Source organism: Periophthalmus magnuspinnatus, chromosome 17, assembly GCF_009829125.3.
Source record: "Periophthalmus magnuspinnatus isolate fPerMag1 chromosome 17, fPerMag1.2.pri, whole genome shotgun sequence".
Lineage (NCBI taxonomy): Eukaryota > Metazoa > Chordata > Actinopteri > Gobiiformes > Gobiidae > Periophthalmus > Periophthalmus magnuspinnatus.
Window position 1 is genome coordinate 8,614,803 of NC_047142.1, and position 16,181 is coordinate 8,630,983.

Genomic DNA, 16,181 nt, shown 5'->3' on the forward strand with positions numbered 1-16,181 from the left:
ACGGATACGGAGTCCCGTTACCGGGTAAAATAGTGATACTGCTTCTTCTCACTGCTCCAGATCTAAACTCCAGTCTGTGCTCTGCTGCTCTCACAGCCCTTTAGATCTGTGCTGTTTTAAACAGTAACACTGTATTTTAAATGTATGTTGTGTCTGGTACGTGCAGGATGTGAACCCACTGCAGCAGCTTCACATTTCCATTAAACTGAGCCTTTCTTCACAAACAAAACCAGAGATAATGATGAACTGATAGTTTTATGATGTAAATGTAATGAAATGTGTATTTTAACGTTTGTTCACCTGCCCAGGGACTGTACATGGAAAGTAGATGTAGCTAAATCTGGTACAAATCATCTTTTCTTTTGTAATATTAATGAGTTCGTACATGGTCCCTGATAAAGAAAGAAAGAAAGATGAAGAGTGGAAACATCTGTAAAATCTCAATGGAGCAGCACAAAGACACATTTGTAAATAATTCAGTTGGAAAAATGTATCCTTGTATTTTATAAGTCCATGTGAAAGTGCACATTATTCACAGAGAAACTTGAGTTGCCAGTTAGTTCGGCTTTATCATGGGTTTGGGATTGTCTGATTTTAAAACTATGTATCTGGGACATAACAGCCCTACAGTGGAATCAGTGATACAAACATTTGGAAGGTGAACAGATAAACAGAGCCACATATTTCAGACCAGCTACACTTGGTTTGCTGTTACCTCTCTGTGTCTTCTTCTATTTTGTATAATACTAAAATATTAATTAAAGTACAACCCCAATTCCAATGAAGTTGGGACGCTGTGTAAAATAAAATAAAAAATACAGAATACAATGATTTGCAAATCTTTTTCAACCTATATTGAACCGAATAAACTACAAAGACATGATATTTAATGTTCAAACTGATAAACCTTATTGTTTTTATGCAAATATTGACTCATTTTCAATTTGATGTCGGGACAGGGCAACAAAATAATAAGAAAGTTGAAGAATACTTAAAATACACCTGTGTGGGGAGTGGAGCGAGCGCCGACCATGTAGGACATGCCCGCAGTAGCTCCGCGGGAATGTGACATTTCGATTATATTTTGCACCTTATTATCTTCTAATAACCACCGTTATTTGCAAGTACCATCCACAATCAACCCGTGTTCAGTCAGCTGAAGGTTTTTTTGCAGAATTATGGAAACACGGGGAAAAAACGAAACTACGAGAACAGGCCGCGCCAAGCCCCCACTCTCACCTGAGCCAGAAGCCGACTCTGAGCGTGACGCTAACGAGCGTCTGCTAACGCGCATGGAGGTAATGATGAAGAATATGCGTGCGGATATTGTCAAAGAGTTTGAACAGGTTGTTCCTGGGGTAGTTAAGAAAGAGATTACGGCTGCTCTTGAGGCTTTGGAATCAAAGATAAGTGCGCAGAGTGACATCATTGGAAGCCTTGAGCAATCTGCTAATGATCATGACAGTCAGCTAACTAGCTTACAAACTACAGTGACATCACTTGCGGAGCGAGTTGACTTCCTATCACAGAAGTGTGAAGATTTAGAGCATACATGTCAGAGTCAAGGCCCGCGGGCCAGATCCGGCCCTCAAGAGTGTTTTTTATGGCCCTCAGAATGATATTGATTTATTATTATATCCGGCCCGCAGGCCTCAGCAAGCCAGCGGCCCGCAGGTGTTTCACGCGCACCAATACTACATTTCCCACAATGCAACGGTGGCACACAGAGCGGGATGCGGCTTCATTGTATTATTAATTTGCGGTCATTAGCTTAACAGCAAAAGTAAACTTTCAGATAACTATTAAAATGGCAAAACAGAAGGTGGACATTGAGAACCGGGGGTTTCAAATAAGGTGGGAGTGGGAGTACATGTTCACGGAGGTGGCTGGGAGACCTGTGTGTCTTCTGTGTGGATAAAGTGTGGCGGTAATGAAAGAGTATAATCTGAGACGGCATGATGACACGAAACACGCGGACAAAAACAAGAATATGGACATGGAACAAAGGCTACAGAAGGTGGAAGACTTAAAACGAGGTCTCAATTCTCGCCAGGCTCTATTCAGAAAAGCCAATTCACAAAGCGAGGCTGCTGTCAAGGCTAGTTTTATTGTGGCCGAAGAGATCGCTAAAACAGCCCGGCCATTTACAGAGGGGGATTTTATCAAAAACTGCATGCTTAAAGTTTGTGACTCAGTTTGCCCAGACAAAAGGCAACTCTTTTTGAACGTGAGCCTGAGCAGAAACACCGTTGCTGAGCGTGTTGACCAGCTGTCAATCAATCTAAAAGAGCAGCTTGTGAAAAGGGGAAAAGATTTCATCGCATATTCCCTGGCTGTGGATGAGAGCACGGACACCTCTGACATTGCCCAGTTGTCAATTTTCATCCACAGAGTGGACTCCAGCATGAGCGTGACAGAGGAGTTTTTGGCCTTGTGTCCTATGCATGGCACAACTACAGGACATGATTTGTACGAAGAAGTGTCAAGATGTGTAAATGAGATGGAGCTGCCTTGGGACAAACTCGTGGGGTTGACTACAGACGGAGCACCTGCGATGTGTGGACACAGGAGCGGACTGGTTGCGAGGATACGGGAGAAGATGCAGGAGGAGAACATCACAGGTGAGCTGACAGCTTATCATTGTATAATACACCAGGAGTCATTGTGTGGTAAAGCCTTGAAAATGGAACATGTAATGAGCACCATCACACGTGCAGTTAACTTTATCAGAGCTAAAGGTTTAAATCACCGCCAGTTCAAAGCATTTCTGAGCGAGTTAGAAACTGAGCATGGTGATTTGCCCTATCACACAGAGGTGCGATGGCTAAGCCAGGGAAAGGTGCTGCAAAGATGTTTTGAGCTGCGTGAGGAGATTTGTCTGTTCTTGGAAAGCAAAGGGAAAGACACAACACAATGCCGAGACGAAACGTTTCTGTGTGAAACGGCTTTTCTATGTGACATCACGAGTCACCTGAATGCAATGAACCTGCAGCTGCAGGGTCGGGGTCGAGTCATCTCTGATATGTACAGTACAGTGAAGGCGTTTAAAACCAAACTGACTCTGTGGGAGGCACAGATGCGGAAAGAAAACTTGAGCCACTTTCCTAGCTGCCAGACCATGAAAGAGAAGCTCTCTACCAGCGTGTTCCCGAGCGCACAGTTTGTTGATAAAATTGGTGTACTAACCTCTGACTTCTGACGCCGATTTGCTGACTTTGAAGCACAAAAAAACAGGTTTTTACTGCTCAGTAATCCATTTGCAGTTGACGTGGAAAGCTCACCACCAAACCTCCAAATGGAGCTGATCGAGCTCCAATGCAGTGACGAACTAAAGGCAAAATATGCGGCAGTAGGTGCTGCGGAGTTTGTCCGTTTCATCCCCGAAACAATGGCCCAGTTGCGCATCCAAGCTGCTCAAACGCTCTCTATGTTTGGCAGCACGTACCTATGTGAACAGCTGTTTTCTTTGATGAAGCTTAACAAAACATCACACAGAAGTCGACTTATTGCTGAACACCTTCACGCAATCCTGAGAATTTCCTCAGCTCAGAGCCTGACCCCGAACATTGATGAACTTTTACAAAAGATGAGACACCACCAAGTATCAGCCTCAAACAAGTGAACATTACTATGCAATAACATATTTAGAGTTTTTACTCAGTTAAAGTTTAAAAGTTGAAGTTAAATATTTGTTTTCACAGCACATGTGACATTTCGTTGAAGAAAGTGTTGTTTTTATCTTATTTTTGCACTTTATTTTGTTGTATTTCAGTCCTATTGTGTTTTTAAAATATTTCAGTTGAGTGACTGATAGAAAATTGCTGATATTATTTATTTTTTTGAAGTAAATTTAGCCTACTTTTGCCATTTTCCTGAAAAAATATACTGATGGTGCCTTCATTCATTGCATCAAGGAAGTTTGTCTTTTGTGCCTGTTGAAAATTAAAAATTACTGACAGAGCCATAACAAAATATTGCCTTATTTATCTGATCCGATCATATATATTTGTTAGGTTTTCAGTAGGTTCAATATTAGGTTCACTAGACTATGTGCAGTCATTTTAAATAGTTTCAATGAACATTCGATCAGTCCGGCCCTCGGCTTGTAGCTAATTTTTTCATTTGGCCCCCTGTCCATTTGACTTTGACACCCCTGATTTAGAGGGACGCTCGAGGCTGAATAATATACGTATTGTGGGGGTCCCTGAGGGAGCGGAAGGGACCCGTCCAACAGATTTTGTCGCCACATTATTAAGTGATCTGCTCGGGCTGGACAACAAACCCGTTTTGGATCGGGCACACCGCACGAGTCGCTCTAAGCCGAAGGATGGAGAGCCGCCTCGCCCCTTCATTGTGCGAATCAACCTGTTTCAGCAACGCAACGAAATTCTACGTAAGGCTGTAGCATCTGCCCCCCTACTCTACCAGGGAAAGAGGGTCTCCGTCTTTCCGGATTTTACTGCCACTGTCTCAAAGAAAAGGTCCGCCTTTGCTAAAGTGAAGAAAGAGCTCCACTCATGTCCAGGTGATAAGTTTGGACTTTTTTTTCCAGCTGTGCTCCGTGTTACCCTCCCTGGTGGATGAACTCATCGATTCGAGGACCCATTACTTGCTATGGACTTTGTTGAAAGTCAAGTTAAGTCTGTGGTGGCCCCGGACACCATCTAAAGTCTGGTTGGATTCTTTCTGCAAGGGGTGACAGGTGCAGCACTGTGGGTGTGAAAAGATCCTTTCTGTGTTTTCATATACCTAATTACTCTTGGTTTACAAATTGGGTTTATTGTGAATATACACATTAATAATTTATTTTTTTGTGGTGGTTTAATTATATTTTAAGTTTCTTTTCTATCTTTCCCTTATTATTATTATTGGTTGCTATTATTATATATATATTTTTTTATTTGTTTATTCTATTTATTTAATTATTGTTTTATATATTATTTTTTATTAAAGTAGTTTTAGTATACTTTTAAATTGTTATTGTTGGTAGCATGAGAAATTATTTTTTCCTTTTTTGCTCCTCTATTGTATAGTTACAGCTATATTAGATCTTATTTTTACTGACTTTGGTACTGGTACCCACATGGTCATATTTATAGAATATATACATTTTATTTTATTCTATTTTATTTTATTATTATTATTAATTTTATTTTTATGTTTTTCCTTTTTTTATTTAATCTTATTTATCTTTATAATTACTTTATTGTTTTGTTTTACTTATTTAATTTTATGGTGCTTATGTTAAATGTTGAACAAGGTGCATTTTTTTTTCTTTTTGTGTAATATTTCTTGTCACATTCTAGATGGAGGAGTCAGTTTAAGCTACCTCCGGTGCCCTTTGAGGGACAGGTTATGGGATATGTGGGGGGATTGGGCATCGCGCACTCCATTTGGGGGAATGCTTCTGCGATTTGTTCATGTTTTTTTAAGTTGTTCTGTGTGTTTTATAGCCACATCTCCAACCAGCTTTCTTTTACATCACTCCGTCTACAAAATGTCTGGATAAGTCTTTATGATAACCCATGTTTATATACTTAATTGATTTAATATCATGCTGTCTTCAGTAGGAAAGGACCTCTGATTTACCAGTTTTAACTGTAAAGGGCTCAATAATCCCATTAAATGTAGTAAAGTACTGCACCACCTACAGCAGCTGGGGGCTCAGATCATCTTTCTACAGGAAACCCATCTTAGGAACCGGGATCATTTGAAGCTGAGGAAGAGCTGGGTGGGCCAAGTCTATCATTCTTCATTCTCCAGCAAGGCTAGAGGTACAGCCATTCTCTTGCACAAATCTGTTTGTTTTGTTTCCCATCAGATAATCTCAGATCCTAATGGCAGGTATGTTATTGTCACTGGTCTGCTTCAGGACCTACATGTTGCGTTGGTCAATGTTTATGCACCCAACTGTGACGATGAGTGTTTTTTCAAACGTTTATTTTCCACCCTACCAGATATATCAGCCTATCATTTAATATTAGGTGGGGACTTTAACTGTTGGCTTGACCCTGTTCTGGATCGTTCTTCAGCAAAACCAGCTGTACCTTCACGGTCTGCAAAAACAATTCAGTCTCTCATGCAAGAATTTGCAGTGTCTGACGCGTGGCGTTTTTTTAATCCCTCAAAACAGTTACTTTCATTTATATCTATGTGTAGATATGATGCCTTCATTCTTTCTGATCATGCTCCTCTTCTGATGGACTTTAAATTTAGCACCTCACTATCTGAACGGCCACTTTGGAGGCTTAATGTACGTTTATTGTCCAATGACAACTTTGTTAATTTTATGTCTGGGCAGATTGACTTTTTTTTTTTAGCATCAACAGAACTCCAGGGGTGTCTGCTTCCCTTCTCTGGGAATCCCTAAAGGCTTTTATTAGAGGGGAGATCATTTCTCACATACATTATGAGAGTAAATTGAGACGTGAAAAGTTGAATAACTTGAGACAACAAATCAAGCAATTAGATACGCTATTTGCAATTTCATCTAGCCCAAATATCTACAAAGAACGCCTTCTACTCCAAGCGGAGTTTGATTCTCTCATGACTCATCGAGCTACTGAACTCCTGCTTCAATCTAATGCCCAGTTTTTTGAACATGGTGATAAGGCCGGTAAATTATTGGCACATCAGATACGACAGGTGACTTCTTCTCGCCAAATTTCCAAAATTCGGACTACTCAGGGTGTAACTACAGCCGATCCCTCACAGATCAACCAAGCTTTCAAAGCATATTATATGTCACTATATGCATCTGAAACTACGCCTACAGATGAAGACTTTGACCGCTTTTTTACCATTAAATATCCCTACTGTTAATCAGGACACTGCTAATAAATTAGGAAAGTCCATTACCTTACTGGAACTTGGCTCAGCGATACAGTCCCTTCAAGGTGGGAAGTGCCCAGGCCCTGATGGGTACCCATCTGAGTTTTATAAAAAGTTTAAAGACAAACTTGTCCCATTGTTACTGGACGTGTATAATGAGTCCTTTGCACAAGGACTCATTATACACTAAATCAAGCCACCATTTCGCTTCTCCTAAAGAAGGGAAAAGACCCTCTCTGTTGCTCCTCTTATCGCCCTATAAGTTTGCTAAATGTAGACTTTAAACTTTTGTCCAAAATTCTAGCTAGGCGTCTTGAAACATCCTTGTCTGATATTATTAATCCTGACCAAACTGGTTTTATTCAAAATAGACACTCTTTCTCCAATTTAAGGAGACTTTTCAATATAATTTACAACCCTTCCCAGAGTAAATCACAGGAAGCCTTAATTTCCCTGGATGCCGAAAAGGCCTTTGACCGGGTGGAGTGGTCGTACTTGTTTCACACAGTTAAAAGATTTGGTCTGGGTCATAATTTTTTAACCTGGATTAAGCTTCTTTACTCTAACCCCTTAGCTTCCGTTAAGACCAATCATTCACGTTCTGCATACTTTTCGCTGCACCGCTCCACTAGACAGGGGTGTCCTCTTAGTCCACTGCTCTTTGCTTTGGCTATTGAGCCCTTGGCTATCGCTATTCGTACCAACCCAGAAGTCAGAGGCATACATAGGTATGGTCTGGAGGCGAAGGTTTCACTATATGCAGATGATCTTCTTTTATATGTCTCAGATGTAACTACGTCAGTACCTGTGTTTTTGCGTCTACTTTCAGTCTTTGGACAGTTATCCGGATACAAGCTTAATTTAAGTAAAAGTGAGCTCTTTTTATTAAACTCTCCACTTAATGCTCCACAAGGGTTACCTTTTAAAATGGCACAGGATAGTTTTTTATATCTTGGAATTCAGATTACGCGCAAACCAGAAGACTTGTTTAAAGCAAACTTCTCTCCCCTGTTGTTGAAAATTAAGGAGGATTTTGAACGATGGTCTTTACTTAAATTGTCCTTAGTGGCACGTATTAACTGTGTTAAAATGAATGTCTTACCTCGCTTCCTGTACTTATTCCAGTGCATTCCCCTTTTTCTGGCCAGCTCCTTTTTCTCTCAGGTAGATTCACTCGTGGCCGAATTTCTTTGGGATAAGAAAGTTTCTCGAATATCTAAGCAGTATCTACAAAGGCCTAAAATATCGGGTGGGATGGCCTTACCAAATTTTAGGTATTACTATTGGGCCTCCAATATAAGACTTTTTAAATATTGGCTTCAATCCGAAACAGCTCCCCTATTAGATTGGTTAGTTATGGAAAAGAACTCTGTAAAACCAGTGTCCCTTGCTGCACTGTTATATTCACCCATACAATCCCCTACTAAAAAGTACTCAAGGAACCATATTGTTAAAATATCTCTTAAGATTTGGACTCAATTCAGACGTTACTTTGGTTTGCAAATTTATTCACACAATGCCCCTTTAGCAGCTAATCATTTCTTCCCTCCTTCTCTTGTTGATAAATCCTTTTTGAATTGGTCAAGTCTTGGAATACGGACTTTTAAGGATTTGTTTGTTGATAAGATATTTGCGTCTTTTCAGCAGCTATCTGCAAAATTCTCTCTCCCAAAACAACAGTTTTTCAGATACTTGCAGGTTCGCAGTTTTGTTAATAGCAACTTCCCTTCATTTCTCAATTTACCCGAAGATTCTGCTATTGATTCTTTGCTTTTACCCACTTCTCCCTTGAAAGGGTCTATTTCGTCTATAATCAGATATCAGTTATTCGCTCAAATTCTCTTGACTCAGTGAGGGCCTTTTGGGAGGGAGATCTTGGTGAGACTCTGTCTGATGAGACGTGGTCACGAATTTTAACACGAGTACATAAGTCTTCCATTTGTGCTAGGCACAGTCTTATACAGTGTAAACTTGTTCACCGAGTTTATTATACGAAATCACGCCTATCCAAAATATACCCCAATATTTCTCCAACATGTGACCGGTGCCACCAATCAACGGGAAACCTTATTCATACATTCTGGCTATGTCCACGACTCTATGGTTATTGGACTGAAATTTTTTCAATAATCTCAAGTGTTATTGACAAGAAAATTCACCCAAATCCTTTGAGTGCCTTATTTGGGATTTTTGTAGGGCCACTCTCTTTCCAACTCCCAGAGGAACTCCCTTGCTTATATGACCCTTCTTGCAAGGAGGGTAATTTTATTGAAATGGAAGTCCCCAAAGCCTCCATCATTTATACAGTGGCTCAGAGATATACTCTATTTTCTTAAACTTGAGAAGATAAGATTGACACTTCACAGCTCCTCTGATAGGTTTGCACAAATATGGCATCCATTGTTCCGAGTAGTACAACAAATTAACTTCCCTTCTATTCCTGATTAACCCTTTTTTTCTGGAGGTCCTTTCTTTCTTTCTCCAAATTTATCCAGCTATTGATATAATTCCTCATCTCCTGTGTCATCTAGGTTCATGGGTTCTCACTTCAGTATGCATATGTACGTGTATCTATGTGTGTATGTATGTATGTATATGCATGGTCAGGACGGGTAACTGCATTTTTTCCTTTTTGTCATTTGGATGGAGAATGTTAGTGTGGCGTTTGTTTTCGTGTGTGTATCATTGTGTTATAAAAGGAAATTGTGCAGTATCACTATTTGTGATATGTGAATGTACATTGTACAATTTCTGCATAAGCCAAATAAACAAATTTTGAAAAAAAAAAATAAAAATACACCTGTGTGTTTTAACTGCCAATCATTGTGTTCTGTATTTTTTTTAGTTTTACACAGTGTCCCAACTTCACCGGATTTGGGTTTGTAAAAAGAAATGTGTGGACAAAGCAGAGGAGCTGCAAATGGACACTCCAGTCCATAAACTGAAGGAAAAACAGATTCTGTCTGATCTCATGTCTTTAGAGACCTCCAACTGCATCAGTCTCTACGTTTACATGCAGACAGGAAAACCAGATAACTGGCCTAGTCCAATTTAAAAAGCTTTTTCTAAATGTCGTAAAAACGAGAACTATGATTGAGGTGTTGTGAATCACATCTCAAACATCCCAATGACACATCAGGAGGAACCGATACTCGATACCTGCTGCATGTAACAGCACAGTCTGTTTTACATTAGGCACAGACTAGGAGAGGCATTCAACTGCACAAGGTCAGAAACAGCAGAGAAATTCAGTCTTAAAATAATGTAATTTTTATAAATAATTTTTAATAAAGTTTTGTCTTCTACCTGACTTCAGAATAACTGTTGATACAAAATTTATGATACTTTAATTTATGTATAGAAGTTGTTTAGTGTCGTCCTCTCTCCTGTAGATGGCGCTGCTCTTGTCTAGACTCTGTACTTTGGAGCTCACCTGTTTCACAAACATGTGTTCTGTCAGACTGGGACCAAAACTGGTTTAAAGAGACAGGGTCTAATGTGAAGTCTACAGTGACGGCACATCCCTCGTCTATGAACATAAACCTCCACACGTCCACCAGGGGGAGACACTGAGTGAGACTGTGACTGTGCTGACAAACGTCTTCATCTTCAGGTCTGTGAGGATCCAAGTACAAAGTCCTCAGATCCATGGAGCGTCTCAGAGCCATGTCCCTCTGTCCTCTGCTGCTCGTCTCCATTCTAACAGGTCTCATTCTTTTCTGATCATTTCTACAGCTGTGATGAACACAAACTAACTTATTTTTAACGCTCACAACTACACACTTTACTGTAAATGTGTAGGTGACTTATGTCTTCTGCATAGAACTTCATATTCCTGTGTCTCTATTGGGTCTTATTAAGAAAACAGCTAACCCGGGAAAGTGTTTCATTATTTTGTTAGTTTAGCAGTTCAAAATGTTTTTATTAAAGTTGAATTTCCTAGAACACATTTGAAATGTTCACAGTGAGCTAAATATTAAATTCAGTAGATGTGTATATCCATGTTAGTTCCTCATTGAGCCCTGTGTGTTTCAGGTGTGAGCGGTGATGTCCTCTCTCCTCTCAGCCTGGAGCAGTCTGTCTCAGAAGGCTTCATGGTGTCTGTGTCCTATCAAACCTCAGCACCTACAGCAGAAGGAGATCATTTCTTCTTTTATCGTCAGAATCCTGGAGACGCTCCTCAGTTCCTCTTCTATGTCTCTGGAATGAACTTTTCGAGGCCGGCCGCGTCTGTCCAGTCAGACACACGACTCTCGGCTAAAGTCTCAGACAACAGACGTGGAGCTGCTCCTGTCCTCTGCTGCAGTGGGAGACTCTGCTGTGTACTACTGTGCTGTGAGGCCCACAGTGACAGGAAACACCAAAACTCTGAACAAAAACCTCTGGAGCAAAGACAACACAATCCTGCAGTAGCTCCACTAGAGGGAGACACTCTCTGTGAAGCTTCAGACTAAACACAGACGCAGCAAAGCCAACTGTCAGTGTGAGAATCTAAGCAGACTTCAGAAAGTTCACATGAGGATCACTCAGCTGTGTTTTGGACACATGTTTCCTTTAATGGCAGCACTGCTCCTGCTTTTGTTGAGTGGTAAGTCTTATTGAAACCTATGTTGACACTTTATTACATCCACTCAACACTTACTGAAGCACAGAGCAAGAAGCAGCAGGAAATATGTTCCTAACTTGTACATTCATTTGTTTTCATGTAGGAGTCAGATGTGAAGAGCTCACTGCTCTAAAGCCTGAGGTCTGTGCTCCAGAAGGCTCCTCTGTCTCTCTGGGATACTCTTATCACCAAGAACCAGGATACAATGATTATTTCTTCTGGTACCGACAATACCCAGGAAAATCTCCAGAATTCCTCATTTCACATTCTGGAAATGGAATTTCAGTAACAGAGAAAGTAAAAGGACTAAAGTTTGAAATGAAAAGTCAGAACGTCTCTCTGCTCCTGTCCTCTGCTGCAGTGGGAGACTCTGCTGTGTACTACTGTGCTGTGAAGCCCACAGTGACAGGAAACCCACAGACTCTGAACAAAAACCTCTGAGAGAAAACAGCAGTACTCCACACATCCACTAGAGGGAGTCCACATTAGAGTACATGCAGATGTCTGCTGTTTGTTCAGTTGTTGGTGAAGGTTTACCACAGAAAGCTGCTTCCATGAGCCATAAGATTATGACACTTCTATATGTTGAGTAAATCCTCAAAGCTCCACTAAAGAGTGAATGACCTGGAGCTCAGAGCATGTGTGAGAAACACATTCACCAAACTTAACATGCCATTATTTTCTAAACTGAAGGTTTCTCTCATTGAACCATGTTGTAATGTTTCCTCATCAAAAAACACCTGGAGAGCTTCAAACGCCCCCTAGTGCCTGCTCTAAGTCAACACATCCTGATCCATGAAAAGCCTCCATATTTATAAAATCCACACACTTTGTGTAACAATAACCTGTAACAATGACACATGGCAACCCCACAGTTACAATATTCTCTGTCAACTCTCGACTCAAAGGAGCTGCAGATGAACCAGTCCATGAACTGAAAGAAGAACAGACTCTGTCCAATCTCACGTATTTAGAGACCTCCAACTGCATCAGTGTCACAACCACAGAGAGACCTGAGGGAGGAGCCAGACTGTAAGAGAGGAGCAGACACAGACACTTGAGAGGATTTGAGCTTTTAAGATGGAGTCTGCCCTGTGTACACTGCTCTCAGCTCTGGTTGTGCTCCTGTGTTCTTCCCCAGAGTGTAAAGGAGAAGACACAGTGACCCAGACACAAGGAGACGCCTCTGTCCCTCAGGGACACACAGCCACAATACAGTGCACTTTTAAAACACTGGACAGTGATCCACGTCTGTTCTGGTACAAGCAGGAAAATGGGGGCTTTCCAAAATATATGATGAGAAGATTCAAGTCTGGATTCTCAGATAATTCACAGAAGTTCAAAAAACCCAAGTTTGATGCTGAGCTGATGGGGACCTCTTTCTCTCTGAAGATCCAGGATGTGGATGTGACAGACTCTGCTGTGTACTACTGTGCTCTGAGGCCCACAGTGACAGGAAACACCAAAACTCTGAACAAAAAGCTCTGGAGCAAAGACAACACAATCCTGCAGTAGCTCCACTAGAGGGAGACACTCTCTGAGACTGCTCCACAAAAGTTTTTTGTTGTAGAACCTGCTGCATTCTTCTTAATGCTCCAGATCTGCACAACAGCTTTATTCTCCTGTTACATAAACAATAGGGCACATGTAGACCAGGGAAGAGTGGGGCCAGCCTTGATCTATGTAAAGCCGTTGATTCACCTCAACAAGTTCAACAACTACAACCTTTTCATGCTCACCCAAAATTGGATAAGATCTTATTTGAGGCATTCATGGCAACAGTGTGTTGGGGTGAACAATATTCTATCCCTGTTTAAAGCTTCCTCTGTGGGAGTCCCCCAGGGGTCCATTCTTGGACCTCTGTTTTTATATGACAGATCTCTCTAATGTTTATCCTGATATTGTTATAAATATGTAGCACTGTGGTTTTCACTAATGTGAAAAACTAATGAAAGATTACAGGAAAATTGACAAGGGGAATGAAAAAAGGTGCAAATTCGCTTCAGAATTCCTTTTTCACAAATAGGCGTAAATCCCCACAGGCTCATGGAATTTAAGTAAATCGACAAACCTTTGAGATTGTGTTATGAGCAGACAGGTAAATCATCTCCAAAGTCAATAAAAAAAATCCATAATGAAAAATATTGCCTTTACAGATTATGAAATGTTTACTTGCCTGATCAAACAAGGGCTTCTAATGAAATGAACCTATGGACATTAAACTGCCTTGTATGAATGCAGTAACATGAACAGTATGTGTAAAAGTGCATGGACGTGGGGACTGAGTTGGACTAGTTTTATTTATTGATTGACTGGATGAGTGAGTGTTTTATTGTATTTATACTCTACATACATTGTATGTTTTTGGCATGTTCACCATTTATGACATCATCCTGTCCAAGGACTGTAGGTGGAAATGCAGTTTTGCTCTAAACTGACACAAACATATGACGTCTTTTCACTTGATGTATAAAGCAGGATAAGTTTTGACCATGTTCAGATTTTGGGGGAAAGTTGCTTTTGTGAATAAAACATTTCAGATGAGGTTAAGGGAGCAGCGATACTATGAATTACTTTTTACTGCTGCAGATTGATTCCATCATGCTTAAATACTGACCTAGTGTTGTTCACAACAGCTCTTTGATCTGTAACCTAGATCCCCAAAATTTTCTCAGCCAATACCAACAAAATAATAATAGCTCAGGCATTTAGAGACCTCCAACTGCATCAGTGTCACAACCACAGAGAGACCTGAGGGAGGAGCCAGACTGTAAGAGAGGAGCAGACACAGACACTTGAGAGGATTTGAGCTTTTAAGATGGAGTCTGCCCTGTGTACACTGCTCTCAGCTCTGGTTGTGCTCCTGTGTTCTTCCCCAGAGTGTAAAGGAGAAGACACAGTGACCCAGACACAAGGAGACGCCTCTGTCAGGGACACACAGCCACAATACAGTGCAATTTTCAAAGGAGTGAACATGTAAATTATTACTTGTTTTGGTACAGACAGAAATATCAAGATACTCCAGAGTATGTTCTACAGAGGAGCACAGTTGGAACACAGGATAATTCTCTCCATTTCAAAAAAAATAAGTTTGACTCTGAGCTGAGGGGAAACTCTTTCTCTCTGAAGATCCAGGATGTGGATGTGACAGACTCTGCTGTGTACTACTGTGCTCTGAGGCCCACAGTGACAGGAAACACCAAAACTCTGAACAAAAACCTCTGAGAGAAAACAGCAGTACTCCACACATCCACTAGAGGGAGTCCACATTAGAGTACATGCAGATTTCTGCTGTTTGTTCAGTTGTTGGTGAAGGTTTATCACAGAAAGCTGCTTCCATGAGCCATAAGATTATGACACTTCTATATGTTGAGTAAATCCTCAAAGCTCCACTAAAGAGTGAATGACCTGGAGCTCAGAGCATGTGTGAGAAACACATTCACCAAACTTAACATGCCATTATTTTCTAAACTGAAGGTTTCTCATTGAACCATGTTGTAATGTTTCCTCATCAAAAAACACCTGAGAGTTTTGAACGCCCCCTAGTGCCTGCTCTAAGTCAACACATCCTGATCCATGAAACACCTTCATATTTATAAAATCCATACACTTTGGTCAAACTTGGTCTGTTGTAACAAAACCACATGGCAGTCCCTTATGAACTATTTGCCTAAACATCCGACTCTTACTATTATCTTACTATTTATAGAAGTGCTGTGGAGCTTAATATTATAAATGACAGGAGTTTAACTCTTTTACTCTTAATTATTTGAAACAAGCTGTTGTTGGTTTCTAAAAGTATGAATAAGTTGCCGTCTGATGACCAAATACTGAAGTTTGGGAACCACAGGATCTCATCTCTGCTGTTTGTAGATGATATTGTCCTGATGGCGTCTTCAAGCCAGGACCCGCAGAAAGGACAAGGTCACAGATACAAGTGGCAGAAATAGGTTTCCTCCACAGGGTGGCCTTTAGAGATGGGTTTAGGAGTTCGGTCACATGGGAGGGGCTCAGATTGGAGCCGCTGCTCCTCCACTTCGAGAGGAGCCAGCTGAGGTGGCTCAGGCATCTGTTCAGCATTTTCCCTGGACGCCTTCCTGGGGAGGTGTTCTGGGCATGTCCCGCCTCGGAGAAGACCCAGAACATGCTGGAGGGACTATGTTACACAGGTAATAAACTGGACTCACGTGCGACACAAAGAACACAGCCAAACTCCTGGTCTCGGTGAATACAACAGGTTTATTTGAAATACAGAGCCTGCGTGTCTTTTAGATAAACAAATGAAATGAAGAAACAACAATCCAGCAACACAAACTGAACAGAGGGAGAACATATAGGCTACACTCTGATTAGTAATGAACAGCAGGTACAGGGAAAACAGGGAGGCAGCAAAGAAAGGACTGGAACAGGATGGGAACTTAAGCTGGACTGGGAATAAACAAGAAAACAGGCAGAACTGTGACACTATGTCTCTCGTCTGGACTGGGAACGCCTTGGGGTCCCACCAGAGCACATATGTCAAACTCAAGGCCCGGGGGCCAAATGTGGCCCTCGACAGGGTAAATTAAAAAGTATAATGGTTTTAAAATCTCAGTTTATCAGGGGAGATACAGTTACACAGACATATTTTACATCTAGGCAAATGCTTATGCAATATTTGTAACTTGTATAAGTAAGAAATACAGAAACTGTTAATTAACAACTTAAAAAATGTATTAGATTTATTTTACATCTGGCCCTTTGA

General features: G+C 40.9%; 1 pseudogene and 2 gene segments (V, D, J or C); all 3 read left to right on the top strand.

Annotated features, from left to right (window-relative positions):
* The first annotated feature begins 1,807 nt into the window (after nucleotides 1–1,807).
* On the top strand, nucleotides 1,808–3,622 carry LOC129457049 (general transcription factor II-I repeat domain-containing protein 2-like; annotated as a pseudogene).
* Nucleotides 3,623–10,408: 6,786 nt separating this feature from the next.
* Nucleotides 10,409–11,244, top strand: LOC117385150 (Ig heavy chain V region-like). The segment is given in 2 exon segments: nucleotides 10,409–10,537; nucleotides 10,867–11,244. Coding segments are annotated over 2 exon segments (436 nt in total).
* Nucleotides 11,193–11,883, top strand: LOC117385151 (T cell receptor alpha variable 3-like). The segment is given in 2 exon segments: nucleotides 11,193–11,419; nucleotides 11,541–11,883. Coding segments are annotated over 2 exon segments (411 nt in total).
* The last annotated feature ends 4,298 nt before the right edge of the window (nucleotides 11,884–16,181 follow it).